The sequence below is a fragment of the Lineus longissimus genome, chromosome 9, assembly GCF_910592395.1.
Source record: "Lineus longissimus chromosome 9, tnLinLong1.2, whole genome shotgun sequence".
NCBI classification, from domain to species: domain Eukaryota; kingdom Metazoa; phylum Nemertea; class Pilidiophora; order Heteronemertea; family Lineidae; genus Lineus; species Lineus longissimus.
The window spans coordinates 5,533,132-5,561,036 of record NC_088316.1 but is presented as its reverse complement, the minus strand read 5'-3'; the positions used below and the strand labels follow the sequence as shown (position 1 = coordinate 5,561,036).

The 27,905-nt window shown below is 40.4% G+C and overlaps 2 protein-coding genes across 4 annotated transcripts in view; one reads left to right on the top strand and one right to left on the bottom strand.

The window, feature by feature from the left end:
* Positions 1 to 24: 24 nt before the first annotated feature.
* LOC135493353 (uncharacterized) lies at positions 25 to 27,345 on the bottom strand. Of its 3 annotated transcripts, none has more exons than XM_064780653.1 (13): positions 27,230 to 27,345; positions 23,736 to 25,059; positions 22,713 to 22,922; positions 21,014 to 21,465; positions 18,649 to 18,799; positions 17,732 to 17,860; positions 16,603 to 16,719; positions 11,303 to 11,518; positions 10,284 to 10,465; positions 9,066 to 9,237; positions 7,969 to 8,133; positions 6,479 to 6,697; positions 25 to 5,192 (listed from the first exon to the last, which is right to left on the bottom strand). In XM_064780653.1, exons 2-13 carry the CDS (start codon positions 25,045 to 25,047, stop codon positions 5,131 to 5,133), a joined length of 3,387 nt encoding a protein of 1,128 aa, XP_064636723.1. In that variant the 5' UTR covers positions 25,048 to 25,059; positions 27,230 to 27,345; the 3' UTR covers positions 25 to 5,130. The 3 variants fall into 3 exon arrangements, with proteins under 3 accessions (XP_064636723.1, XP_064636724.1, XP_064636725.1); XM_064780654.1 differs by lacking the exon at positions 16,603 to 16,719 and adding an exon at positions 15,334 to 15,354; XM_064780655.1 differs by lacking the exon at positions 16,603 to 16,719.
* Positions 27,346 to 27,427: 82 nt separating this feature from the next.
* The window catches only part of LOC135493763 (major facilitator superfamily domain-containing protein 8-like), a 60,528-nt gene continuing 60,050 nt past the window's right edge, over positions 27,428 to 27,905 (top strand). The window contains exon 1 of the mRNA XM_064781314.1: positions 27,428 to 27,532. Within this exon, the coding sequence (XP_064637384.1) occupies positions 27,471 to 27,532 (62 nt within the window). The 5' untranslated portion in view covers positions 27,428 to 27,470. The remainder of the gene's footprint in view (positions 27,533 to 27,905) is intronic.

Genomic DNA, 27,905 nt, shown 5'->3' with positions numbered 1-27,905 from the left:
AAAATAGCAATGGGAAGACGACACTTGTAGAAAATCAAAAGATGTTTATTGGCAACAATATTGAAGGGGTCTATAATGTTACTTGTAAACAAGTATAAAATGTAATCAATAACTTACAATCCATTCCATCTAGAAAATGGAATACTGTAACTAGGTAATGGTATTTAATACAACACATACATTTAGTATGTGAAACCGATCCTTTTTTTCGGCACTTCCATGTAGATAAAAGTTTTCTCTAAAGCCGCGATCAAAAGGTTTTCTTATAGAAACTTCAGAATTTATTTATGATTTACACCATTTACAACTATTCTGGCAATAAAAATACCTTTGGAAGACAAGGGAGATATTTTTTATTCAATAATACAGTCCAAGTCACAATTGACATCCCTTTTGTTTTGCGCAAGTGCCGCACAACTTAAACATAACCTGTGCACTAATTGAGCAACGAGCTGGTTTGAGGTTGCAAGCGTAGGTTGAGTGCAACTTATACACACAACTAATGCAAATCAAGGGGATGTCAATTGTACCTGGACTGTTTGTAAACCACCAATGTGATTTGAATTGTAAACAAAGGCATTTTTTGTTTTTGACTACAGTATCTAGGAAGGAAGTTTTCTTTTTTTTCTTTTTTTACTACATTTTCTAAGGAGGACATTTTTTGGCTAATTGGTTTTGACTGCAGTACCTAGAGATGACCTAAAATGAGACTCGCCACAGCAAAACCAGGCGCATGTTGCACAGAAGATGAGCCTAAATGACACCAGGAGATCATGGAAGAAATTGATGTGCTCATATTTCACAAAAGGCAGACAATAGAGAAATGAAATGGCCAGGGCCATTGTGCTCACCTCATGTGGAGGAAAGATGGATAAAGAGCATGGTATTGTGTCATGTAGTGTTAGGTTTGATGTAGGTCCAAGCAATTACAATTTCCCCAAAATGGCCAATTTACAATACATTCGACCTCTGTGACCTTGAAAAGTAGGTCAAATCAAAGAAGACCCGGGTGACACATTGAATGGTTGTTAGAATTAGATGTACCTATGATATAAAATTGGTGCCAATCGGGCAAGTCATTACTAGGAATAATGGCATTTTGAAGAATTTAGGATTTGGCCCCCTCCCTGGAGGCCAAACGGCAAATCAGATCGCACCAAACTTCGGTACCTGAGATCACCTGACCAAGGGGTACATGTGTACTTAATTTGTGATCAATAGTCATTGCAGTTAAGAAACGTGCCATAGTCACGGCCTGACGGCGAATTTACGCCATTTGACCTCTGTGACCTTGACACGAAGGTCAAATTAAAAACCTGTGTGACATATACTGTATGGTGGTTAGATGTACCCATGATATCAAATTGGTGGCAATCGGGCAAGAAGTTAAGGAATAAACACATTTTTAAGGTTTTTGGATTTTGCCCCCTGGTAGTCAAGTGGTGAATCATATTGGACCAAACTTCAGTCCCTGAGATCACCTGACTAAGGGGTAAATGTGTACCAAATTTGGTATCAATAGCCCTTGCAGTTTAGAAACGTGCCACCGTTACATCCTAACGGCCAATTCACACCATTTGACCTCTGTGACCTTGAAAAGGAGGTCAAATCAAAAACCCGGAGGATATATGATGCACCTTTGCTAGAAGTACCTACCATATTTTTTTCAAAATTTCCCGACTACTATTAAGGGAGATATTGCATATTTTCACTTTTAACGTTTGGCCCCCTGGTGGCCAAACCATGAAACGAATCGGACCGAAACTTGGTCTCCAAGGTGTCATTACATAAGGGTACATGTGTACCAAGTTTCAACTCAATAGCTCTAACAGTTACGAAACGTGCCCTGCTAACGGACGACGGACGACGACGGACGACGACGACGACGACGACGACGACGACGACGACGGACGACGGACGCCACGGTATGGGATAAGCTCACCTCTGCTAAGAGGTGAGCTAATGAACAAAGAGTCCATCTCAACCTGCCAAGCTCAGAGCAACATGCGCCTGGTTTTGCTGTGACGGGTCACAAATACACTTATAGCTGATTTGGTTAAGTTTGCTCAAGACCAACTCTACAACATACATTCGGACCTGAAACTCAGAAAGGACAGGTATGGATCCAGTGGGTGACGCAGCAAGTGCAAACACCTGGGCCTTGTTGTTCAAAGCATGGTTATAATGATCTCTAGCAGAATCTTTGGAGTTCGGCTAAAACTTGGCGGAACCCTTGGGGTGCCACCATGGTAGGTAAGTTTTTGCCAACTTGGGGGTGGCATGGCAGTAGCTACAACAAACAAAGCTAACTTGATGCCACTTTATAAAGGTATCAGTGGTTTGGCGGTGGCCAAACCACTGTTAAGAAGAGATTAAGAAGAGTTTTGAAGAACATGGCCAGGGTACCCCCTCTTTCTCTGAGGTGTCCCCTCTTTTTTAGACTCCAGGATCCACCCTTAAGGACACAGTGAAGGTTAAATTAGTATACACTAACTAGCTAAAATGACTAGCATCTCTAGAGATGGATGACGAATATACAAAATGGACGGCACCCATAGGCCTATCGTGGACATATGTACTCCCAACTGCCAAATTAAGCCAGCATTCTATTTCTGGTGGATTTTGCAAATAACTAAAAAGAAAAAATTTGACTCGAATAGGTAAGACATTTTGTAATCTGCCAAAGTAGATATGCAAAAATTACATTCTCTTATAGAAATGTTCGCGAATTGCAAAATTAGATAGGTGCAACAATTTCGCAGTTTATCGTGATACAAGACAACTTTTTTCTTTCAGAAAAATCCATTAGGCAAACACAATGCCTACTCTTGAACCTAAAAGACTAGTTATGAGAGCCTTTTGTATCCAATTCAGAAAATCAATCCACAAATTCCAAAAATGACCAACCTATGCATATAATGTCATCAATTTTTGGGCAGATGTTCTTGACCTTCAAACCGGAGTTGTAACTGACCTGTGTACCCTTTGAATGTGAGGAGAAAAGACAGGACGAAACTACGGGTGGAAAGCATGGCTTAGTCTTCAAAAAGTGAATTGTATACAGTCTAACCTCCCCTTGCGGACACCTCCGCATTACGGACATGTTCCTTCAGTCCCAATTTTTTTCTAAGTCATTTGCTTTAACCAAAACCTCGGTAGGGCGGACACCTCTCCACTCCGAATTGCTGACACGGCCATGCTGACTTTTTGGTCCAATCACCTTGCAATTACGGACAGTGTACAAAAACAATGGCTATGGGTGTCCGCAATAGAGAGGTTGTACTGTATTTAGTTCAACCAAAATAACCAAGAAGACTCCTTTCTCTCGCGGGTTGGAACTGAAATCTTGGAAAGTCATTGGGAAGGGCATGTTGTTTTCCTAATGCAGACTGATCATGAAAACCCACATCATCAAATTACCAGTACTTACAAAGAGTTAAAAAAATACATGCATGTAAAAAAAAATTGAATCATCAAAACATTGCCGTTTGAAGACAGCAAAATCACAAAGTTCAATACCAAAATCACAGCATTTTTTTTCATAACTTGGCCACACAATTTACATGTAGACTAGGATCGGCTGATGTATCACAAATATCATGGGCAAGGAATAATACTAGTAAATGTAAGAATGAAGAAGGCAGGTTACATAAGGTAATTCACACTAACTTTTAGAAGCAGTGTCTTGGGAAAATCCAGGGCCGGCACTGATGTATAGAGTTCCAGTGCATAGGGCAATACATCATATTCATTGAAGTGTGCACAAATAGACAGAAGAATATTTGTGTCCAATTTCTGATACATCACAGTGCCAGCCTCAATACAGGTACATGTACTCCAAAAACTTCATTAGTGCATGCCCGGATTTACAGATTTCCTACCTCAAAACACTCCCCTCTAAAGGCCGACTAAAGGCAAGAGTAATGTAGGCCAAATTCCGTTACACAAACTAGCCAGTAGGAGACTCTCTTATCTTGCAGTACATTGAAACAATTCACCCTTTTACAAGAAATATATTAATCGCTAAATTAAACATGACTCAATCCCTAAACTATGCACTAAGTCACATCAAGACCATTATTTTGACCCCCCATAGTTCCCGCCAATAGTCCCCCTTTGAGGCACATGACATCGATTTTACCTCTACTCCTAACTCATGAACTTAAACATTATGCTCAAAAATATGGATGAGAAATCAAATAAATAAGCACACATCTAAAAATATATCTAAAAGGAATACATATGTATATGAAGAAATATTATATAAATCGTGGAAAAATGGTACAGATACCATATGACTGTATATGTCTATGATACCGATTTATTTGGCAAACTATATGGTTAAACAAATGAATGTAAACTTTCAGTACTAAATAAGAGAGAACTTGTGCTGAAACTTTTGAGATTGTTGAGAAGATTATTATAAACTTTAGAATACAGCTACAGAAACCCTTTGGAGCATAATTTTATTAAAAAGAACACTTGCTGTATCGACAAGTATAGAGTTCTTTTATCCATACTTGGTATCAAGAATGGATAAAGACGAATGGATAGAGTTTTAGAATGACATGAATCTCTGTGTATCAATAACTACATGAAGGCATGTTTCCTGCAAATGTACAGCTAATTACTGGTAAATCTAACAGTATTGCATGAAATATACATGTTTATTGAGCAATTGTACATATGAAGATATTAATATTTGCAAAAGTTCATAATTTTCTAAGGTGGACCCTGTTTTTTCATCCTGTAACTGCCAAATTGTCACTGCATTTTATATTTGCAGATTTCATGAATAGATTCTCAAAAATAAAAAAAAATTGATCGGAAAATACATGTATAAAAGAACATTTTTAATTCGCCTTAAAAAAACAGCGTAAACTTAATAGTTTTACAGTATTTTTTGCACATTGCAAAAATACAAAGGCACTCGGATTACCTATACGAATCAGGTCATTGATTTCTTCTGGTTCGGCAATAACCAACCAGGTGGCTGATAGCTACATCTTAAATCTTACACTGTGCTTATTTTTTCTGTTCAACATCTCTTCAGTTTATGCCTTGTGGGAAACAACAGGGTAACACAGGTGGCCCATAACGGTAGCTGCATCGTCGTTCAGGCCTCGTCTCTCAGAGTACTGTACACGTTGCAGAACTTGTGCGTCTGTCTCCTCCTCGGCTTCGCTCAAAACCTGAAAGGAGTAAACATTTTTGTGATTTGTCTAGTATAAAAGTAACAAAATCGACAAGGTAACAAGTTCGCTGCTAACTGCAACTGTGGTCGACCAAGGCCTTGTGTCACAGTGTGCCAACTGTGACCCCAGTCATTTTCAGCAAATGACTACACTACATGTACAGTCCTGATCATATTAATATCAACACCTACTTCATGCAATATCTCCCAAACTAGTACACTAATTCCAATACGGTTTTCAGGATATCGTCCGCAATTTTGTTTTCTAATTACACATTATGGCAAGAATGTGAATGCATGAGTGCGGCCATTTAAAAATCCCTTCAAAAAAACCTTTTTTAGTTCAAACTTTTTTTGAAATATTTTTCGCTTCAAAGATAAAACACAAAATTCTAAGAATACTGACATTGGCTTCGCATTCTTTCATGATTTTCAGTATATTCTCTACTCTGGATTTCATGCTATTTCTTGTGTTTTCGCCAAATTGTTACCGTGTTTTGAATACAAATGAGCACATGTATTGATACTGAACAGATTATATGTACATTTTCAACAGCAACTTTTGAAGGGTTTTTTCAAATTATCAAATATGTATCAAAAATTGTGCTGTAACAGCCTGATACAAACATTACATTGTGCAGCAAAGGGTTAAGCACCATGTATCCAACGCTGGGTTTACAAGGGATCAACCTTGTCGCTTGTCATGGTTTATAACATGTCAAGTATGTCACTTGTTCCGAGCATGTTAAATTTTCTCAGCCTTGAAAACATACATGACATGAGATAAGGTTTAAAGGGACGCTATAAATGCTAAGCAGTGCACTCTTTGGAAATTACTTTGTTCTTCATATCATGGAAGACATTTGAGAAGTGACAATGTGAAATCTATGTAAACCCACCAACATACACGGGCCATGTCAACTCTATGTAAACCCATCAGCAACTCAGGTATGTGAACTCTATGTAAACCCAGCTACAAACACTGGGTATGCAAACTCTATGTAAACCCATTTACAACCACTGCCACATGAACTCTATGTAAAACAATTCACAACCACGGTTTATGTGAACTCTATGTAAAACCATGCACAAACACAGGCTATGTGAACTCTATGTAAACCCATCCGCAATCTTTGACTACGTGAAATCCATGTTACCCCGCTACAAAGCTCGACTATAGTCGTCTAAAGACATCATTGCTGTCTGTGACATCCAAGACCTGGAATGCGACTGTATGACACAGGGCTCGAGTTATTTTATTATTAATTTTCAAACGGCACCTACCGGTATCACTTGTAGCTATATACTCTATCATCACAGGAGAGGAGCCTTTCACGTAACCAACCATCGGGAACAACTCAACATTCTTGGGGAGGTCGTTGAACATCACACCAAGTCGATGGCAGTCTTGAGGTTCTGTCTTACTGTAAGCATCACAATGGATAGTCCCCGACTGACAGTTCAATGTCAACTTGTAATGAGAGTAATCCGACCACTCAAAATCTAAGTAAGAAGATAGATTATTTATAAGTTTATACTACATAATAGAACAGATTGACATTGTAAAGAAGAGTTTTTTATGGATCCCCGTTTTGCGAGCCAATGCGGGGAGTTTTGCCCTTGACACTGGCAGAATTGACCTTGCCCCAGATTGCCAAATTTACAAGTTACCAGCAGCGAATTTTCTAAAAAATAGATTTGCACAAAAAAAGAACATCAGTCTATGCATTTTCTTGTTGATTTCAACGACGAATGACCAATGTTCGCTGATAATTGCATCAATACGTAAGATTTATCAAGATATTGGACATTTCTGTATACTGTGTAAAATGCCATACATGCCGACACATGTTAGGGCAGCTATAATGTAAAGTTGGTGTATTTTTGAGAACCTCCTTGACCTGTACGAAATGCGTTATCTCCGTGGCATAGTCAATCGTGGACATCCACGGAAGCGGCAACAACGTCACAACTGTAATGTCATGAACTTTTGACCTAATCAGGATGTGTCGACGTTGTGCTTGATGATGATGTGACTGACGTTCTGTGAGGCTATGGTATGATGTCATGTGAGAAGTATGATGTCACGTTAAGAACTTCCATTGAAACCGGTAGAACATCTTTCTGTACTCTCAGAATGAGATTGCTAAAACTCTAAGTTATAACTAGCAAGAGGCAAAAAACATTCCGAGTGGGACTCGAACCGGGAACCTATGAGTTGATAGTCCATCGCTCTACCATGTTAGCTAGTGGGAGCAGCTGCTGGCCTGATGGACATTTTCTGCATCATATTCACCATGTTGAGGATCTAAACCTCGCTATTCAGTTTCCGGTATTTGGTTGATTGTATGTTTACTGCGCATGTGCAATAAAGCAGGTTTAACTTCCTGTGTGACTAAAGAATGAAGAGTTGATTTTATTCTGTCGATTTTTATACATATTTTATCCGTCCAATCTCTCATAATATAATATCATCCTCCGTCCAGCTGCTACATGATGTCAACCACAACACACCAATCCCTTATATATAGCGCATACGGTGCTACCCCTAACCAAAACCCTACCTAACCAGAGCCCTAACCGCCCGGGGAAGCTGGGGGTGGGGGGGAGATTACTCAAGGAGGCAGTAGAAACTTGATAAACCTGTAACCACCCACGAGGTACTAGTGGAGCCATCTACAGGACCTCTATGTAACTAAAAGTTATTATTTAGGTCATTATATTGGTCACTTCATCCTGAACATACAGAAAGATGTTTAACCATTGAAACCTACCTGGTTCCAGTAGCGGGTACTCTCCTCTCGTTTCTTCACCATGGTAGAGCAGATGATACTTGAGGTCCCATCCCCAGCTATAGAAGTCGCCACCAACAACTGATGGCACAGCGCTACGGAGCCGTGTGGCATTGGTGATGGGTGTGGCCACGGCACGTTTTGTACCTAAGCAGAGAGAAAGAGCAATACATGAAATATAGACAGTAAACAACAAACGATTATTTATTGGTGACGAATCTCATAACAATTTCGAATAGTTTTCATGACCACCCACACGAAAATCATCTTCACCCTCACTGGCGCCAAAAGGGTTATTGTCGTCCTGGGTGATGCACAATATCACCCTGCCTCTATCTGGGTGATGCATAACATCACCCTGGGTGACATTGTGCATGCATAACATCACCCAGGGTGATGTTATGCATTCGTTTCGCTATTGGTGACGGGGTTGTCGAATCGGCGGTGTTCACGGCCCAAAAAAAAAATGGCGGCCGTTCATCTGGTTCACCAGCGCGACTTGAAACATCATTTGGCAGCTATTCCCGAAGTCAAAAGGGCATCTTTAGTTGCCAAAGGACGGGAAATCAAACAAAAATAGGTGCGTTTAACAAATAAACATGAGAAAGGTGCCGAGGATGTATTCGCCGTGCGTGGTCGTCTACGGTATATAGCAGAAGTACCATGCTACGATTTGACAACCTCGTCACCAATCGCGAAACGAATGCACAATATCACCCAGGGTGATGTTATGCATCGCCAGATAGAGCCTGGGTGATATTGTGCATCACCCAAGACGACAATAAGCCCTTCAGCCTCACTAGCTGAGTTCAAGTTAGCGCCTTCTAGTTGCTCCTTGAAACTGCTGATTGATTTCTGTAGAGACCAGGCTAATAATATGATATCCCAAAGGCACTTTCAGCAGGGTAACATAGAAAAACACTATGTATGTATAAGAACCTCAATATTAATGTCATTTTGTAATCCAATTGTAATACCTTCTTGGACTGCGTCTAAGTGTGCAGTTGATCATAATTTTTTTCCTCTGGGAGTCGGGCCTATTTCACTCAGAAAGGGCAAATAAATGTAAACGCACTCACCGAAGCCAAGTATGTACTGGTCATTTTCCTGAATTACATCGGAATCAAACGTAATCAACCACACATGGACGCCGCTCCTGAAACCCGACTGACACCGAACAACATCTTGCTGGGTAGGAGGAACGCTGCTCTCACGCTCACAAATCTTGAAATTGTTGGCTTTTTGTCGAACCTATAAATAGAAAAGATATGCGTGACTGTTGAACTCCCAAGGCCATTTCTTTTTTGTCATCCTTACACACTTCATGAGTTGCCCCAAATAGCGGGAATTGTGGCAATTGTAAATGCCACTATATTTGGGCACCAATTGGGTTTATCAGCCAAATGTGACTCAATCTTTGCCCAACTTGGTAAGTGAAACATGGTAAGAATCTCAATTGCCACATTCAAAAAGATGTTGAGCACAAGCTACAACAAGCCACCACTGTATTAGCAAGTAGATTATGATGTCGATTTAATACTTGGTAATAGAGAAAATCTTACAGGTGCTGTCATCTAATAGCTCCTGACTGGCTACACAGCATTTTAAAGGCCTACAACCCTGTGTTCATTTATTTCTTGTTGCTTGTTTTAATTGTCAATAAACAGTGCCAAAGAGCAGTTCTTCAAACATGGCATTTATAGTACATGTACATGTATTTGCATATCAGTCTACACAATTACATTGTTGAAATTTATATTTGATGTACTGTACATGTACATGTACATGTAAATGTACAAATGTAAATGTAAATCAAATGAACATGTACATGTACATGTATAAAGACAATTGGAAATTTTTAATATTCATTTCAAATTTTTTTAAATGTTTTGAATGAACACGCAATAGGACCCGGGTTCGATCCCGGGGAGAACCCAGGATCGTATGTCTGGATGAACCGGCGTGGCTTTCAAGGAACTAAAATTCCTGGCTCTTCACAGTCCTTCGAATGAGACTCAAAACCGAGGTTCCTTGTACCTGGTGTCTATGCCAGGGCAAGCTAAGACCCCACCAAGTGAGAAACATGAGTAGCTTGCGTGGACTCTATCTCTCTCGCCAAAGTCGGACCACTAGGCCAATAAACCCAATTGGTGCCTAACCGTAGTGGCACGCAGGATACGCTCATCCCGCCTTGGAGGAGGATTACTCCTAGGAAAATGACCCCTCCAAGTGCAGAGCGAACGCTGAAGAAGAAGAAAAAGAAGAAGAACAGAGTAGTCCTTTGCACCAACACTTACGCTGGTAGGCCTAAATGTAATACCAGCACTGCAGTCCTTTGGATTCCAGGCAAAGTACTGGGATATCTCCTCCGGTGTACGGTACATTGGTAGCACTCTCGGGTCAAAAGATGGCGCCATCATGAAGCTTGCATTCTTCACTTTCGTTGCTTCTTCAATGTCAACAGCCACATCCATCAATTCTAAAGGAAACATACAATTTAAGAGGTTCATGAAAAACACTAAACAGGAGCAACTCAATTTTTGTAGTCAGGTGACAGCCCCCCCCCCCCCCCCCCCAACAAAACTCCCTGCTTTGATCATGCCATGGAGATATCATGACGTAAATCCACATGTAGCCGAGAGGAACAACACATGGTCGAATGAACAGCATGAAAAACTTTTTGTGTCTCATAATACCAAATTTTGCTGGCCCATTCATAGGGATGAAACTATAACACACTAACTTTGCTTTCACTTTATACACAGATGCATTCATGGCCTTATTAGAGAGTTTCCGATTTCGATCAGAGAACGAGAGCATGAACAAGGTGGCATTTTGATGACAGATATTGCCAAGAATTCATAAAGACTAGTCAGAAATGCAAAGAAGCAATGCGTCTTCAATGATTGGTAGTTCGCTTTTTTGGTTCTCCTCCCAATAGTTTTTGTTCAGAACATTTTGGACAGCCTATACACTGTGCGTTTTCAAATGTCTGAATGTGTAAAAAGGCCTAAATGGATCACTTGGACACTTGACATTGCATATGGCAGACTGTCCGAAATATCATGAGCAAAAACCCTGAGAAGGAGAACCAAATGATTCTTCAGAGTAACGGTCAACCCTTCTAAAAATGCCATTCAAGGATCTTATGTCTGGTATGCCTTATGAAACAGTAATACAAAACAATCAAATCGATTTAATATCGTCAACCAGAGAAAAAATCACCTCGAGTTTAACCTTTTTATCATTGATCAGGTGGGTTAAAATCCCAACCTATCCGAAAGGTCCATACAAGGGGACCCGTGAAATTTCTTACCCTTGTTTCCAGCCAGATACCTCATGGTCACTGGGAACTTGGCGTTATGCAACCAGACATGAGGATAGAGCTTCTCCCCCTTGAGATCGTTCCAAGCGACCCCCAGGTTCTTCCAAGCATGTCCGTCGTGATACGAGTAGCACAGGATGCCCTGCACCATGTCGAGTGTGACCCGGATCCCACGGAATAGGTTGATGCCGGATTCTGTTTGAGCTTCTGGAATGACGGATGATGATGATGTTATACTGAATAAAGTCACAGTCAGAAACTTAAAGGGACAAAATAGGCAGCAGCTAGGCAGGCAAGAAAAGTTACACAAAGCCGCAAATAGGGGTCTCTCACATCTCACAGTAGGTGAAAATGATTCCCGCTTGCTTAGTCTGACATGAACAAGAGCCCTTACTGTGTATACTAGTCACTTGAAGATGGCCAAATTAGCCTCTCTCCTCCTGCCTATAGTCCCCCTTTAAGGTAATAAAGGTTGTGATGTCACATGACAAGTTGGGGGGTCGTCCTCCAGTCTGACCACTGGGTGGAAACATATACACAAATGTTGTTATGTAAAACCAAAGGTGGCAAAGTTTTTTATTTTGAGTTGACTAAACTCTGTGTGCTGCCAAAATTCAATTGGTCATGCACAGAAGATCAAAATTGGCAATTAAACGATACCAACTTCAGGATATAAAGCTGCCGCACCTGCAGACAGAGCTCTGACATGGGAGGATCATGCCATGCAGAACAACTAATTCTCAAGGCTTTGACCCAGCCTCCTTTTGAGATTTCAGGTGTAAACCAACAACAGACTTTAGGACTGTTGTTAAACAATAGAATTTGGCCAAAAATTTAGCAGTACGCATTACTATGGGCCAGTAGTACGCAGTAAAGAGACCTGGTATATACTGGGTGATAACAAAGAGTTCAACAAATCTATACACAGTATGATATTTAGTTTGATGTTCTTGTTTGCTTCCCAAGATTGAGAAAATGGCGAAAAATAAAACTGTCATAAAGAATACCAAGTTCTTCATCACAGTGCTTGATCATGTTGATCACATAATGCATGGATGCTCAAAAAACAACAAACCAAAAATTCAAAGCTTGCAAATAAATTTAAAATGGAAACCTTGAAGTAGATGTACACAACAAATAATTTCAGGTGAAAGATACAACACACACACAAAAAAGAAATAAATGCTAAAGGAACTTTGGTCTCCAAACTTCTTTGGAAGGATACTGATTCTTGGTGACAATGTCCATGTACAACTAAAGATATTAGTGATTTGAACTGATAAAAGAAAACTAATTTATAATGCATCTCTTCAAACTTCACTAAAAACAATCTCACCTATGCAACGAACATTTCTAAGATAAGCTTTAAGAAATCAGTAGATTCAGTGAGCATGCAGTGTCATTCTTTATAGTGGGATATCAAGGACAGATCTAAGTCGTGAGAAAGAGGGGTACTAGGTGTATTTTCCTCACATTGTAATTCCCAAATATTTTCTCAGAAAGGGGGAGAGGGCCATACGAGACCACAATGTGCCACTACCTGAATTCCTGACTGGATATGAAGTCTAAATGCAACAAAGATGTATAAAAGTTTAATTTGCAGAGTTCTCAAATTTTAATGTGGCAAAAATGGCTGCTTGGTTTTTGGCAAAAGCAATAAAACATATCCCCCAATGACCATCCCTGGGATGGACAAGCGGTATGGAAAGGGGCACTTGCCTCCCTGCACCCCAACCCTCGTAGCCAAGGTTCTAGCTAGAGACTAAAAGAGAGGGCATCTGCAACAAATAAGCTGCTGGTATGCCGTAGGCCAAATTAATCCCAAAAGCTGTAATTTGTGCCAACATTTCGGGGGCAAATAAAAAATACCCTCATCATCTTGAATGAGGTGATAACATCTCATGATTAAAAACATCTACATGTAAAAAAAATACTGACTTTAATCACAAGAATATCCATGTCAAAGAACAGTTGTTTTAGTTCAACACTTCACTCCTAGGTGGCAAAACTAGCTTCATTCAGTCCTGCCACCTGGATGATATCTGAAGAACTAATTATTCCTCACAGTTAGGAGCAGATGAAATTATTTTCTTGTTACTCATGTCGATATATCTGGTTTTGAAGAAAGTATTTTTGCAGGAACATTTGTTTTATGTGAAGTGAGCACCTTTTTAAAGTTATTACGATAAGATAATTTTTACTCTGCTACCCAAATTTTGTCATGAAGTAAAAAAATAAGCTCAATTTTGGATTTGGCCAACAGCCTACGATGTCGCCTTGTCCTTCAAAAAACCAAATATAGAAATCATAACACTGACCGAACCACCTACTTATAAAATGAGTTCAATTTCTGTCACTTTTACAAGAGCTTGCTTTGTTTCCATTGATCTCCTAACATATCATTGGTTCTGAATGACTGGCACTGACACAGATAACTGACTTACATTTTCACACCATTGAAACATGAGATGATAAATCATTTGCTTGGAAAGCTGAATATCACATGATTTGGCTTGTACATAGGCCTAAGTGTACATTGTATGTTGGGTTCGAAGAACCATGGGGGGTTAAGCACAAACGTATTGAGCTTGAAAGCAATGACCATCTCCAATAATCAAATATCGAAAAGATTTGCTCGATACAGTTCATCCACACTATGAAAGACAAGGCCAGGTGGACAGGAATGTGATGACACCATGCAAACATATTGGAGCCGTTAGAAAATTATAGTAACGATCGACATTAAATTGGTATCCCTCTCTCTTGCAAGGTTCAACATGATAAGCCTACATGATTAGAACTTCAAATCTAGGTTTATCGTGTACCAGTAGGCTTATGTCTTTGTGTAGGTTTATGCCTTTGTGCCCAATTTTTTATTTTTACGTGAAGTGTTCCCTTCCCTTTTTCCAAAAGTAGCAAAAGTGCCTTTTTTGGTAAGACCTGCTCTCTGCCGTGCCCTGATAAATCTTGAGGCCTCTCTCTTTTTAACTAGTACAACACCACAAAGAAGCTTGTCAAAATTCAATATTTGAGGTAGATTTCATAGGCACAAATTTCGATGAAAAATCCATATAGAATCGATGAAAAATCTTTATAGAAGTTCTGTTACAAAATCTATAAAACAAGTGGGAAACGCAAAATCTATATAGAATTACTGTATAGATTTTTAATCGATTCTATATAGCTTTCTTTCATTGGAATTGTGATACATTTTTCGTATAGGCAATCATTTTTTATAGCATCATTTGATTATTTCCACATATAGAAATGGGGCCATAAGCTGGAAATGCTTGAGGTTCCATTGAAATTTCCTAGAAATAAAAAAATTGAGGAATGGGAAGTCAAAGCTATGGATATAAGTCAACAGGAAAACAGTTTGTTTTATAGTAATCCCAAAAGGCAATTTCTATTAGCTTGTTTTAGTACCAGCCAAGGGCTCAGGCAATGCAAATGTGTCCATGTTTATTGTCCACTGTGATGAAATAAAAAAATTTCTTTGTGATATTCTTAGCACTGGTATGAACAAACAAGTTCAGAGCATGCCGAAGTAGTCCACCAAATAACGACCAGGTCATATGGCCTAATCGAACGACCAATTTTAAAAATAGAGTGCAAAGGGATTTTGAGAATTTTTAGAATATGAGGATTAAAGTCTTAGCAATGGAAATATGCTTATTATTTGATTGCCGAAAGGAAAATTAAACTTTTGAAGTGAACAGAGAATAGAGAGGTTTAGATGTAATCCCCCTATAGAGTGTTTTCTCGGTCAACCATGTTGGAGGGCAGGACAATGATTTGTCAGGCCTGACTCAACTGAATCATAGACGCTGTCATTGTCCTTTGAGCTTGCTCTCTTTTGTCTGTCCCTCCGACATGGCCGGTGATGATTTCACGTGAAACCACTCTATTGTCAGAATTTGGTGCCTGCTACATAAGTTGCTGTATTCTAAATCTTTCCAATTCTTGATTCTATACACCTATAAATCAAACCCAGAAAGCCATCGAAATCAAATTACACTTACTGTTCCACTTCGGATTGTCAGCTGTAAATAATGAAACAAAGCCAAGGTGAGATTCTATCTAGGTGCAAGTCTAATACTAACTACATTATATTACCCCCTCGCAGTGCCAGCGGAATATTTTTTGTGTCACACACCAAGTATTTACACAAAACTATAGCTTTTTTCAGAAATGTGTTACGAATATTTCTTCTCTGTTTTTTTTCCATCCAACAATACAGTCATGAAAATTAAGACTCAGTACAACATTTGCTGAGTTAACATACTACAAACATGTACATAAAGGTCGGTGTCAAAGTGACTGACAAAAGAGTGGGCAACACAGCAAAGGGGTTAAAAGCGGCAGGTACAGTCCAAGTAAGAACTAATATCCCTTCTGCTTAGCGTAAGTTATGTACAATCGATGCATTTTTAAATAATGTGCATGTAAAATTTGGTAAAAGATGTAGATAACAGACGCTCGTCGAAGTTACGTAAATCATTTGCATAACTGTACGCACAGTAGCACGTAGGTTGTACAACTGACATGTAGTAACATACACAATTTAGGGATGTCAATTGTGACTGAGACTGTAAATGCATCAGAAGTTGATTCAAAGATGCCAAAAGCCTCAACATTATCCAGAACAATTAGATTTAAAGTGTAAAATGGTTTCGATTGTTTCAAACACCTGCATGATAGCATTTATGGCTGAGATTATTTTTAGCCAAGATAAAACTTATTTCTACTCAACCAATTCGAGACTTGGCAACAATGTTTGAATTTTTCAATGCCCTGACTGCAATATTCCTTCATTTCATCACAGCGCCACTCATTTTCTTGTAACAAAATGGCAAGCCGCAGCTGAACTGACTTTTCGAGCATTATAGTTTGACTTAACAGCGTTTTCGGATCCAAATATTGTTGAGGCTTCTGACAGGCAAAATATACAGGGTAGCAAAAGCAAAATATACAGGGTAGCCCAGAAAGCAAACATGTTTCTAGCCTATAGGCCCTAATAATATTTAGTATCAAAGGATTTGCTTTCAACTTTTTTAGGAGTTTAAGGAGCATGAAAGGTAGATTAAGTATAAATTTCATGATGATGGTCAAAATGTTGTCTTCAGTACTTCGTGAAAGTAAGACAACCAAATACCCGGTACCCGAACCTAAAAACATGGTTGTTTGTATTCCAAGGGAAGGACACAGGGCCACCCTGCAAAGTCCCAAACCCATGCAGCTCCTAAAGAGTGACAGGCAACTACTAAAAACCTAACGCCCAGCAATTTTACTTTTTTTGTTCCCCTCCTCATCCGACAATGCTTGATCAGAGAAACCAGAGAGATTCCGTCGAAGGCTTTCGCGGCGAGAGTTTCTCCGCACCAATTTTGGATGGATTTTGGGAGAAGCTTCAAGAAAAGAGGCAAAATCCAAGCTCCAAGAAAATATTGGCTTAAGGGTACGCCGTTCGTAATTACTTGTGGTCCAGTTAAATAGAAATCCACTAACACACAATGCTGTAGTACAGTTATTGTAATAACAAAATTTGTTTAAACTTGGTATTCATAGTATTTTTATATCAGTCTACACAACGGCAATGTTGAAATTTATATTCTAGTATGTATTTTCGCAATTGGACATTTTTGATATTTTTATATCAGTCTACACAACGGCAATGTTGAAATTTATATTCTAGTATGTATTTTCGCAATTGGACATTTTTGAGTTCAATTACAAATTCAAAATTTTTAACGAATGGCGTAGGCCTTTAACAAGCTTTTAAGTAGCACTACGTTATTGTTTATTTCTATTATTTATCTGCTGGCAAAAACTTGAAGTTTTGAAATGTCGATTTCAAGACAAGGCAAAATAAGTGGTAAATTTTCTCAATTTGTCTCCTTAATAATCCAAAGGAAGAATTTCATACTAGTACATGTAGAGGTGATATTTACCAATTGAAAGATGACAGAAAAATGCTTGTTATAATATACATGTATCTGACTATAAAAACTGATTACAGTAGAACCTCTCTATTAAGGACACCCTTGGGAGTGACAAATGCTGTCCTAAATTGAGAGGTGTCCTGATTACAGAGGTCAAATGCAATGGAAATGGCCAATTTGGGACCAACATTTGGAAGTGTCCTTAATAGAGAGGGTGTCCTTAATGGAGAGGGTGTCCTTAATGGAGAGGGTGTCCTTAATGGAGAGGTGTCCGCTAAGGGAGGTTCCACTGTACTTCAATAATTCAAAATGTATTACTTATTTTGAAAAAAATAATAGGGAGATTTATGCAATTTTTTTTGTAAATTGAAGCAGGACCTAGCTAGAGTTCAGGTCATGTTGGTCAAGAACGATTACGTCCACTTCTGAGGTTACATTCTTAAAGTCAAAATACACAAAAGTCATGTTGATAACTTACGCTTGGTTTGAGGGTATTGTTTGCTCTTGTCCGCATGAAATAGCCTCTCCTGTATGGGATTCCATGCCCAGCTATTCTCATCCAAGCCAGTGCTGTCCGGCACGTTTTGTCGTTTGTATTTTTCATTCACTGAAACAAGAAGAAGGATTTTTATTTCTTGGTGAATTTGGCATGAGCATTTTGCCCTTACCTCAACTCAGTCGGTATCATCAAGTTAATACACTTTGGAAAATGACCATGCAAGTTTCTGAATGGAACCCTATATAGTCCACATGTTTAGCAGGCCGAAACTGGCTGGCTGAATTACGCCAGACTTTTAAACAGGAACTGAGAAGGGATATTTTTTCCGGGCAGTGAATATGCAAAAAGTAGGCCAAGGCACTGATGCAAAATCTCTTTATAGGCAGCAGCTAAGTAGGAGAGATAAAGTTACACAAAGTCACCAATAGGGGTCTCTCGTATCTCACGTTTCGTCAAACATATTCAAACGAGGAATATGTTTAGTGCTGAACCTAACATGACCCAGTGCCCTTCTGTGTTCTGCAGTCGCCAGAAGGTGGCAAATTTTACCCGCTGCTTCTGCCTATAGTCCCCCTTTAAAACTAGTTGTTTGTTTGTGCTGGCATAGCCACCAGTCATGCCATTACAATGGCCAGTACATGGAATGTCATTGATGCTACAAACATCTGAGTAAAAAGACCCAGACAGTCAGTGGTGAGTCTCACAGGTAATGAGCTGAGTTTCAGAAACCACTATACCCAACTAATTGACCTACATGCAGCTACATGTACAGTGGGGAATAGACCTACACAATCTTTTGTAAGAAGTGACCCCTGCCTGTTTTTGGGAACATTTTTGGATGGGAGACCATTTTAATTTTACCTGGCCTGAGACTAGAAGATTCAAAATCCACTTACCCACTCCAACATAGAGGCAAGGACTCAGGGAGCCAAACACCGACTCAATGTCCTCTCCATCAGATATCTTGATGTTAGCATTGTATTCCCTGCGAAGTTGGACATGCCACATGTGAACACCGGTATCCAACGGGATGGTCGAGCCGATACTCTGTAAAAAGAGGAAATGAAAAAGAGACACGTGATATCAGCTTGATGATATTGATAAGCGCTTAGTTATCATGGTTATCCTTGAAATTTGAGGCAACATGCGTGCACTAAAATGAAATGTCCTGGGGACATTGTGCTCACCTGGGAATGATTTTGTGGCAGATGAAATGAGACATGGAGGTTAAAATAAATTGACTTTTTAATATGACAAAATGTGGCACTGTCAATGACACTTTCAGAGTTTGACCTCTGTGAACTTGACCTAAATTGGGTCAACTTGTATGCACAATAGCAGTGACTGCCTTTTGAGGCGCGCGATCGCGCCCGCGCACCATCGCGGGCCTCAATTTTTTTTCAGGTGAATGAAACATCGCGCGCCTGCCCTTTAAAATGCATTAAAAAATCGCGCGCCTAAAAAATGATTGCGACGCAGTGGAAAGTGATGCTAATTACACAGGGGTCAGTAAGTCAGACATTTCAATTATCGAACTATTTTTGTGCTAAAGACTAGGCCATGATAGACAGAAATTATAGAAACCGGACGCGACTGCCGCAGGTGCACGAGCCGAGATGCAATATTCCCGCCGAAATTATATACTCAAGAGAAGACATACTATACCGGTTCTCCGACGTAAATCTCGCAGTTCTGGAAATATCTTTGCGGTAGTCTCGCGCGTACCGGATATAACCCATCAAGCTTTTCTCCTTCAGAGAAATACTGCGTTGCGCTCAAGTGCCTTATAAGGCTGTGAACAAAATTAACGTTCGACCAATGAGAAAGCCACATTACCCTGCATACGAGGTTGGACGCGTGATCACTTAGTGACAAGTAAAAATAGAATCAGACCACATGTTTCTATATGTCAGAATGCTGCCGTTTGCGCTGTAGTACACGTGTGTTGTCCAAATTTTCGATTTCAAGCAAGTTTAAGGCCAACCTCGTGTCCACCAGACTAACGTTGTCGATGGATACCAGAAGAAAAGTTGGTTGGTGGTAAAAAAAACCATGCACCTGGCTTTTTCAAAAGGCAGTCACTGCAATAGGTGTCTACATACAAAATTTGAAGAATCTGTGACAAATAGTATTGAAACGTACCACCTTCAGTGAAATTTTGGAGTTTGACCTTTCTGACCTTGGAAACTAGGTCAAGGTCAAAATGCTATAAGCCCTATGTTAAGCTTGATCAAACAATCAATGATGCACATTTAAAGATCACACAATTTCATGGTTCACAGTACATTCTGCATTGTTATTTTTGCTGGGGAATGCTGTCTACTGTTTATACACCATTCATGCCATTGAACCTTTGACCACGACCCATGTAACTAGATTCTTCTCATTACCAATTGTCCAATCAGGGTTTAGGTCCTTTGTTTATATAGAATAAACGGGTATGCTTGGGGCAGTTGCCACGCACCCATTCGCACAAACACGTCGTCGTCGTTTCATTGGTCCATGGACCCTGCCATGTTCGCAGTATGCCCAATATCAGTCGGACCGGCAGCAACCTGAACAATTTTTGCACTGTTTGGCTTTGCGACATAGAATTATTATACAGTAAATCAGACAAAACTCAATTGCATGTCTTTATTCCAAGATTATAGGCCTACTGTAACCTGCTAAACTTTTAAGAGTTATAATTTTGCTGACCTCGCAAATAACTTGATTTACAAAACAAAAAATCGCAATCATTTTTCATTTTTATAGGGAAAAATGGAGGATAAACATCTTACATGGCAGAAATAACAAATTTCCTATTATCACCATAACGAATTTGTCAGTTAAGTTTCTAGGGCTTTCTCTCAAAGAATGGTGCTAAAAAGAGATCCAGTCGTGGCACAAAATCTTTCTTTAGACAGCTGAACGTAGTAAAAATAACTAAATTGGTGATTACCTCTGATGCAGTTTATTGACTTGAGTCGGTAATGTTATGCAACGTTATGCAATGTTATCCAGATGCCCAGCTCACAAATCAACTACCTGAGGGGAACTCGAAACTGCTAAGATTCATCAATGGAAGCTTAATTCTCACGGGCCGTTCAAAATTCCACGTTTTTATAAGCGTTTCGTGATAGGTTTCCTTTCTTGACTGAGGAATGCGAACATTGTTCCCCACAAAAGCACATGCTGAAGCCTTGAAAGCAGTATATTTCACTCACGAAGATATTTGTGTATACGAACGGTCTGTCAAAGCAAGGTATCTCATCTACCTACCGGATAATCCTTTGTAGATACTGGCGTTGGCAAAAGTCGCTGCCGGCACGTGAAGGGGTCATTCGGAACAACAGTCAGCCCGAACCCATTGACAGAATTTTTATCAAAGGCTCGAAGTAACGTCATCTCATCCTTGGCTGATACCATATTCATCATGGCGGTGAATGAATCTGTCTTTTCTCTTTCGATTTGTGGACGTTCTTTGTGAGAAGCAGCATCTTCTTTAGCGTTTTCCTCATCAGATGTATCTGTTAAATCTGCATCCTCCAGTGATAATGCATTTTCTCCTGATGTTGATGGGGTTGCTGGACGTTCGGCTGGACGTAGCGGTGGTACTCCCCCTGGTGTCAGTGTGAAGCGTTTGTCAGAGGATTGAAGCAAATCTACAGTGACACCTGCATTTCCGTACACTATTGTAACGGCTGGGTAAAGTGGTTCATCGGTAGGTAGACCTGCAGAGGAAGAGAAGAAAGATGGGACTTTAGACAGAAGCCGACTACAGGGCTACAAAGCAATTTTACTCATCCAGAGACTTATTCAACCTTCTTTGGCTTCATCTGGAAGATAGGTTGTTCATGGTCTTCCTGATCCACCTCCTAGTGCTTTATTCTTGCACTGCTGGCTGGATTCGCCTCCATATTAACATCTGCAAGCATTTATAAGTGAGTTTCTCTGGAACATTTCAACAACACTTAGTTTGAAGTGGCAGAGGTGATAGCACTTACACAACCCTCAACCTGGAGGACCTGGTGTCTGGTACCTGTCTGACCTCTAACTCGCAGCCTGTCTGGCAAGGTCGCACCTGCCACTGACATGACTGAGAGGAGTTGACCCACTGGCATAGCTCTTAAGGTCATGGAGACACCCAAGCTGAAACACCACTATGCACAAACGTAAAGTGCTATTCCTGCTAGAAGACGAGTTCATTGATCATCTTCTTTTGCTATGGCAGTATCTAAAACCACATACCACATACCACATCTTCGGGTATGTGGGTATGTGGTATGTGGTTTTAGATACTGCCCTTTGCTATACAGGGTATTTGAATGCCACGCAGGCACGTCTTTGTATCGACTATGCACCATTGCATTTCTTAAAAAAATTGCACTTGTCCACCCTGACAAAGAATACGGCCACTGAACTATTCTACCTGTCTGTATATGTCTGTACGCCCCTGACCCGCTTGTCCACAGTGAACATCAAGAACAAGGTCCCAGACTTGGTACTGGCAGTCCACAGCAACTTCATTCTATTTCTACAGTTTTGTTTTGGAATCCTTAGACTTGTTTATAGAAGTTTATTAAAGAAGACCTGAGTCTCACAAACAGTGGGGAAGATGGTTGTACATTGTACTCACCAAAGAGGTGACCGAAGGCTACATCACGCAACTTTTTTATGTTAGGAGACGCCATGATTGCACACATGGTTCCTCTATTCATTTTTTATACAGAGTAACAGAATTTCTTCTTCGGTGGACAACTCTTTTCTTCTGGTAACATAGTAATGAAATTTTCACAGTTGAACACATGAAACAGAAACTATTATTGGCCAAAATTCCCCTATGTTTTCATAAATGAGTGAGCTTGCCACTGACATTGAGTACTTAACTGTGAGCATTGTGGTTCCCTGGTATCGTAACTGGGGATGGAAGGAAATTTGAGGTAGGTGACATGGCCGATAGTTACCACCTGGTACTCACCTTCAAATGCTGGTCCCAGGTCCACTCCCTCCATCATAAATCCCATTTTGCCCTCTTCAAGATTTAATACCATCAAGATCTTATTGTGTATAAACTGCTCGGGGTTGACTCGCGGATAGGCGCCACAGTTCTGATTATCGTGTACGAGCATTCTTGACGGTAAATCCCATGCCCAGCCAAATTCATCTTTTCCTATGACAGGGCCATAACCTACATGAATGGATAGAGATAAGCATGTTCAAAGGACAGTCATCTAACATTCATTCAATTTCATATGGTCTAACAATATCAAATATCTTAAAAGAGTAAGTAGAAAGCATTTAAAATCGTTCAAGATACAGTTTATCCGTGAGACATTAACTCGATATATCAATCACAAGTGATAAAATTTCTGTCGAAATATTGACACATGACCTACATGTATATCGAAGATTTAAATTGGCCGTTCAGGGGGCAAATATCTTGACGCAAAAATCAGATGTCGACCATGTTTTGGATAATGACGTCATACCATGTAAAATCCGAGAAGGACGTTCTCCTGTCGCGGGTACTTGTGAAATTTACGCACCTCGGCACAATAGAGGTCGATATGACGTAACATACAATTTTGTGACGTCATACGATGTAAATGGCGGCCTCCATGGACCGATGCGGTTTTTTTGGCGGGAATGGCCAGCCAAACGTAAATGGGTCCATAGAAGTCATATACGACCTGATATCCGCTCAGAAGTTTCTGGGTCGTTTTAAATGCTCGCTGTGACTACAGTAATGAAGAGCAGTATGGCTCTAATCTACTTACTCTTTAAAGAATGTATCTGGTCTAAAATAATGGCACAGGGAACTTTGTGGTAATACCCAAGGTGAGTATATCTGGTCAATGTGAAACAATTTTCGTGGGAACTTTAGAACATTATGTGATGATATTACAGAATTCATGATATGAGCATTTTTACATGTCCTATGAAATGTTGTCACCAATGACAGATTTCTTGTTTTAGGCCCAGGGCCTGGTAGGCTACATACCTTCTCGTGATAACTCAGCATCCTCCAAGCAAACTCCTATACTACAATGGCTACCAAATGGTTTGTCATTGAACGTGAACTGGAAGACATGCACACCACCAATGAGATCAAATTTCCCACGAACAGCATCCGTGGCTTGAATGGCTCTTTTCCTATGGCACTCTTTCGGCGTTTCAGCAGAAACAACCATATTTGCTCCACACTCCTCAGCCTCCCAAACGTATTCGACATTTCCCGTCTTGCCCCCAGATGGTTCGTCACGCCTAGGTGGGGCCGCCTGCTCACGTGACTGCGAAGGTAACGGAATAGCCACAGGACGGTCGGGCTCTTCTTCTAAGTTTTGGTAGTAAATATCAAAAAGTCTGCTCTGGTCAGCAATAACTGTTGAAGATAACAAACTGGACTTCTTAAAAAATGGATTTTTCTTAGGTTCAGCAACAGGTTGACTCTGAGTGTCATCAACTGGGAAGGAACTTTTTGGTTGAGCAGGATTTTCATGAATAGGTTCGTTGACCGGTATATTTTGTTGAAAGACTCGAGACTCTTTCGGCACAGATTTCTCTCCCTGGCTTCGTATTTCCCCTGCACTGCCTTCAGATGGCGATGTGTATTTGCTTTGTGATTCTTCCGTTATGGTCCCAAGACCGACAGATTCCTGCCTATCATTGGGAGCTGCAGCAGAAACCGAGATTATTTGAGTTGCCTGGATTTCTTGCTCATCTTTGTCTTCCTTTGGAGACAATCCGTTCGTTGCTCGGTCAAGATCTTGAGACGGGGATCTTTCTCTGGGAGGAGATGGAGCCCTCTGTCGTGGAGCAAGTTGAGGCTCTGGATCAGACTCAATTGCTACACTCTGCACTGCTGGAGGACCCAACACAACCTCTGGTCCCCCTACAGACTCATTATCACTGCTGCTAAGGTCACCTGCCACAAAGGACGCATCGCTGTCACTCTCCAACCAAGAACGTTTATCAGCCTCATCTTTCTCTGGTTCCTTGACTGTAACAGGTACAACACGTCTCCCTACATCTTGCATGTTGTAATCCTCTCGTACATCATGAACCCACTCTGTTTGTTTAGGTGGGGATTCTGAATGCACCGCTTGCTCAGGTCGAATTTCTGAACTCGTTACATCAGTGTCTTTTTCATCAGCACCATTTACTTCATGTTTTTGTGGCCTTTCATCTCCAGATATGCCTGAACTTTCACTTGCTGTGTAACTGTAACTGCTGCCAGAGGTGTAGCTTACATTATCATCATCCTGCCCAGTCCTTGATGGAGGATCCCCTGGTTTACCATTGGCGCGCGGCATGATTCAGTGATTCTGAAAAAAAATCAACACTGTGAGTGACATGAAGTATGTAGCCTATTAGAGGGACAACTGGGACATTGGATTTACCTGGCCGGGAGGAAAGTGTGCCAACTTGACACCACTGCACCATGCACCGCCACATGTTCTATTACACTGCTACTGCTGTACTATTTTCACCAGTGTTGGAAGGCCGTTTTGGGCACGTCTTGCGAGTTTCAGGCAGGCCTACGGTTACACCCCGTACTATGGCATTGTTTTTTTGCAGTTCAAAGAGTTTTCATTCGGCCTACTCTTGTTAGGAGAAGTCGCGGTCCTGGTGGAAGCTGTTTTTGTACAAAAATACAACATATCTTATGCCCAAGTTGGCCCTTTAAATAATAAAGGCTCTCCTCCACTATACATCGAGCCAATGGTGGCCCTGGAAAAGGGCCAGGAATTCCAGCCATACGCAATTGAGCCTGCTGCCCATGGATTCCCTGGCACTGAAATGTAATGCCTGCCCTTGCATGACCGAGCTGTTTCTCAGAATAATTGTTTGGATGATGGCCAGATTAATCTGACCCGAGTGCTAATTTTAGGGAAGACCTATGCCAGAGGATGAAAACAAGATGCATGCACATTAAGTTATTTTTGAATCGACCATTCACTCAATCACTGACATGATGGTGCATGAATGGACGGTGATTCGTGACATCAGAGTATTCAGACAGGCGTCATGTGAAAATAATCGATGTGATGAAGTTGTCACTTTCGGGAACCATTGGAGGGTCACACTAAACAGCGCCCACCAGGTTTAAAAACATATTTAAAGTCATCAGAATAAAATCTTATGGTCATGAACGAAATAAGCAGGACATTTTCCAAATTTCCTGATCGTTTCATGACATTTGTGTGCTAGGTTAGCGAGTTGTTGTCTTAAATGTACCAGCGTCCACCACCCAGTCGGCGGCCATGTTGGATAATTGACTTGGAGGAAATGATAGGGCTTCCCAATACAACAGTAGCCCTGTGATGTTAGACAACATCTCCCTTATCTTACCCTAATAGCAATGTCATGATATTTTCAGGAAATGTGTTTTATGGTGCACTAATATTACGTTTATGCCATGGCTACTAAATTTTATTTTGATAAATTTATACCTGACTTTAAACCTGGTGGACGCTGTCAGTACATGATTGAACTAAGAAACTGTTAACACCGAGAGTGATTTATGATTTACCTAGTAATACGACACTTACAATACATGCAAGAACTTCGGTCTTGGATATTCCACGGTTTGCGCATATAACTGACCAATCTTGAATCACCTATATAACAGAGCCAGCAAATAACAATTCCGCACCTGTTTATGCCTGATTTATGTCATTTGCTGGCTCTGTTAGCCGATTGGTCAGTTGCGCAAACCGTACCTACTACCATCGACATCGTGATATCAATATCATCCTTTCCAACCGGGCTCGGGATGGGACCGAAGTTCTTAAAAGTGTTACATTCAGAATAAAATCACACTAGGGATTTGAGGCAAAAGTGCTAAAAATGTAGGCTATAGAGTATATAAGATATTTAAAAACAAAGCGGCTATTCTTACGACTAGTCGTAACTTAGGATTTATGCGATTTCAGAGATTAAACTGAGGATCTAGGGAGATAAGACTAGTGTAAAGGAAGGGTTCGGGTTAGGGTTAGGGTTGGCGCTAGGAGTAAGTGCAAGGGTCAGGGTGAGCGTCAGGGTTAGGGTTAAGGCCCAAAAAGGTGAAAATGATCGTCGTAAGAATAACAAGCACTTTGTATGTAAAATGCATTAGGGATCGTCGTAAGAATAGCCGCGGCCATTTAAAAAATCCAGAGTAAGTTTAAAGTTAGTAAATAGTAGGCCTAGCTCTGGAATTTTTTAATTTCTTGTAGGCTAGGGCCTAATTTTTGCCTCAAATGACAAATAAATCCCAGTTGTAGGCATAGACCTAGGCCTAGGCTAGTACATGCAGGCCTAGTAGGCCGCTAGCCAACTCAGCATGCTCAGTCGTACTCTACTCAGACATGTCATACTCCAGATCTCTCTAGTCACCTGGTAGTAGTACTAGGCTGGGCCTACTAATATGCTGCTTGCCAATTTTTGAAGGTGCTTTACGCATTGATATATATTTTTGATACGCACATCAGTTTGTTTTATACATCAACATACCTCATTCAAGTTGAAATAGTAAATTACATAACCAAAATAGTAGAGATCGATGATTTTTGAAGAGAAATTAGCTGAACAGGTGCTTGTTTGTTGTCATGTCTCCATGTTGAACGGCCTTGACCTCCACTCTCCTAGCTGCCTGCTTTGAGGAGGATCGAAATTGGCTAGTGTCAATAAACCATGTGAACGCACGTGACATAACTTTTTTGTGTTATGAGTTATCAGTTATGACCAATAAGTCATGGATTCCGACGATATCCTCGAAAAAACTAGCCTCTTGCGGCCAGTGCCACCATTACAAGGGTAGGTCAGGATTAGCATGTTGTCGTTGAGCTCACATGCTGCAGAAACTTGACTGCAGTGCTTTTTTTAGAATGTTTGACTTAGAATGTACAAAATGTCCCAGAAAGAAAGCCAGCCAGAGCAGCCAGGACAGGTTAATTCTGCTGCAGGCCTAAACTATTTCCATGTGCATTGTGAATAGCATCCCCTTGCAAACAGGGCCTACAACACGACTTCACCTTACGTATTGTTTTCCATTGGGGCAAAGTGGATTGTAATCATTGGGTTGAAATTTACAATCCCTGATGATTTTGATAGTTTGATCGCATTCAAGTTAACTATAAATCCTTTGAACAGTGACCAGTGCTTTTTTAGTCAACCGATGACCTTTATT

Coding starts and splice junctions, on each gene's coding strand:
- LOC135493353 (XM_064780653.1), bottom strand. CDS start 25,047: ATGCCGCGCGCCAATGGTAAACCAGGGGATCCTCCATCAAGGACTGGG. Junction 22,923..23,735: donor TGCTGAGTTATCACGAGAAG/GTATGTAGCCTA, acceptor CCATTCATGTAG/GTTATGGCCCTGTCATAGGA. Junction 17,861..18,648: donor TTGCCTCTATGTTGGAGTGG/GTAAGTGGATTT, acceptor TTCTTGTTTCAG/TGAATGAAAAATACAAACGA.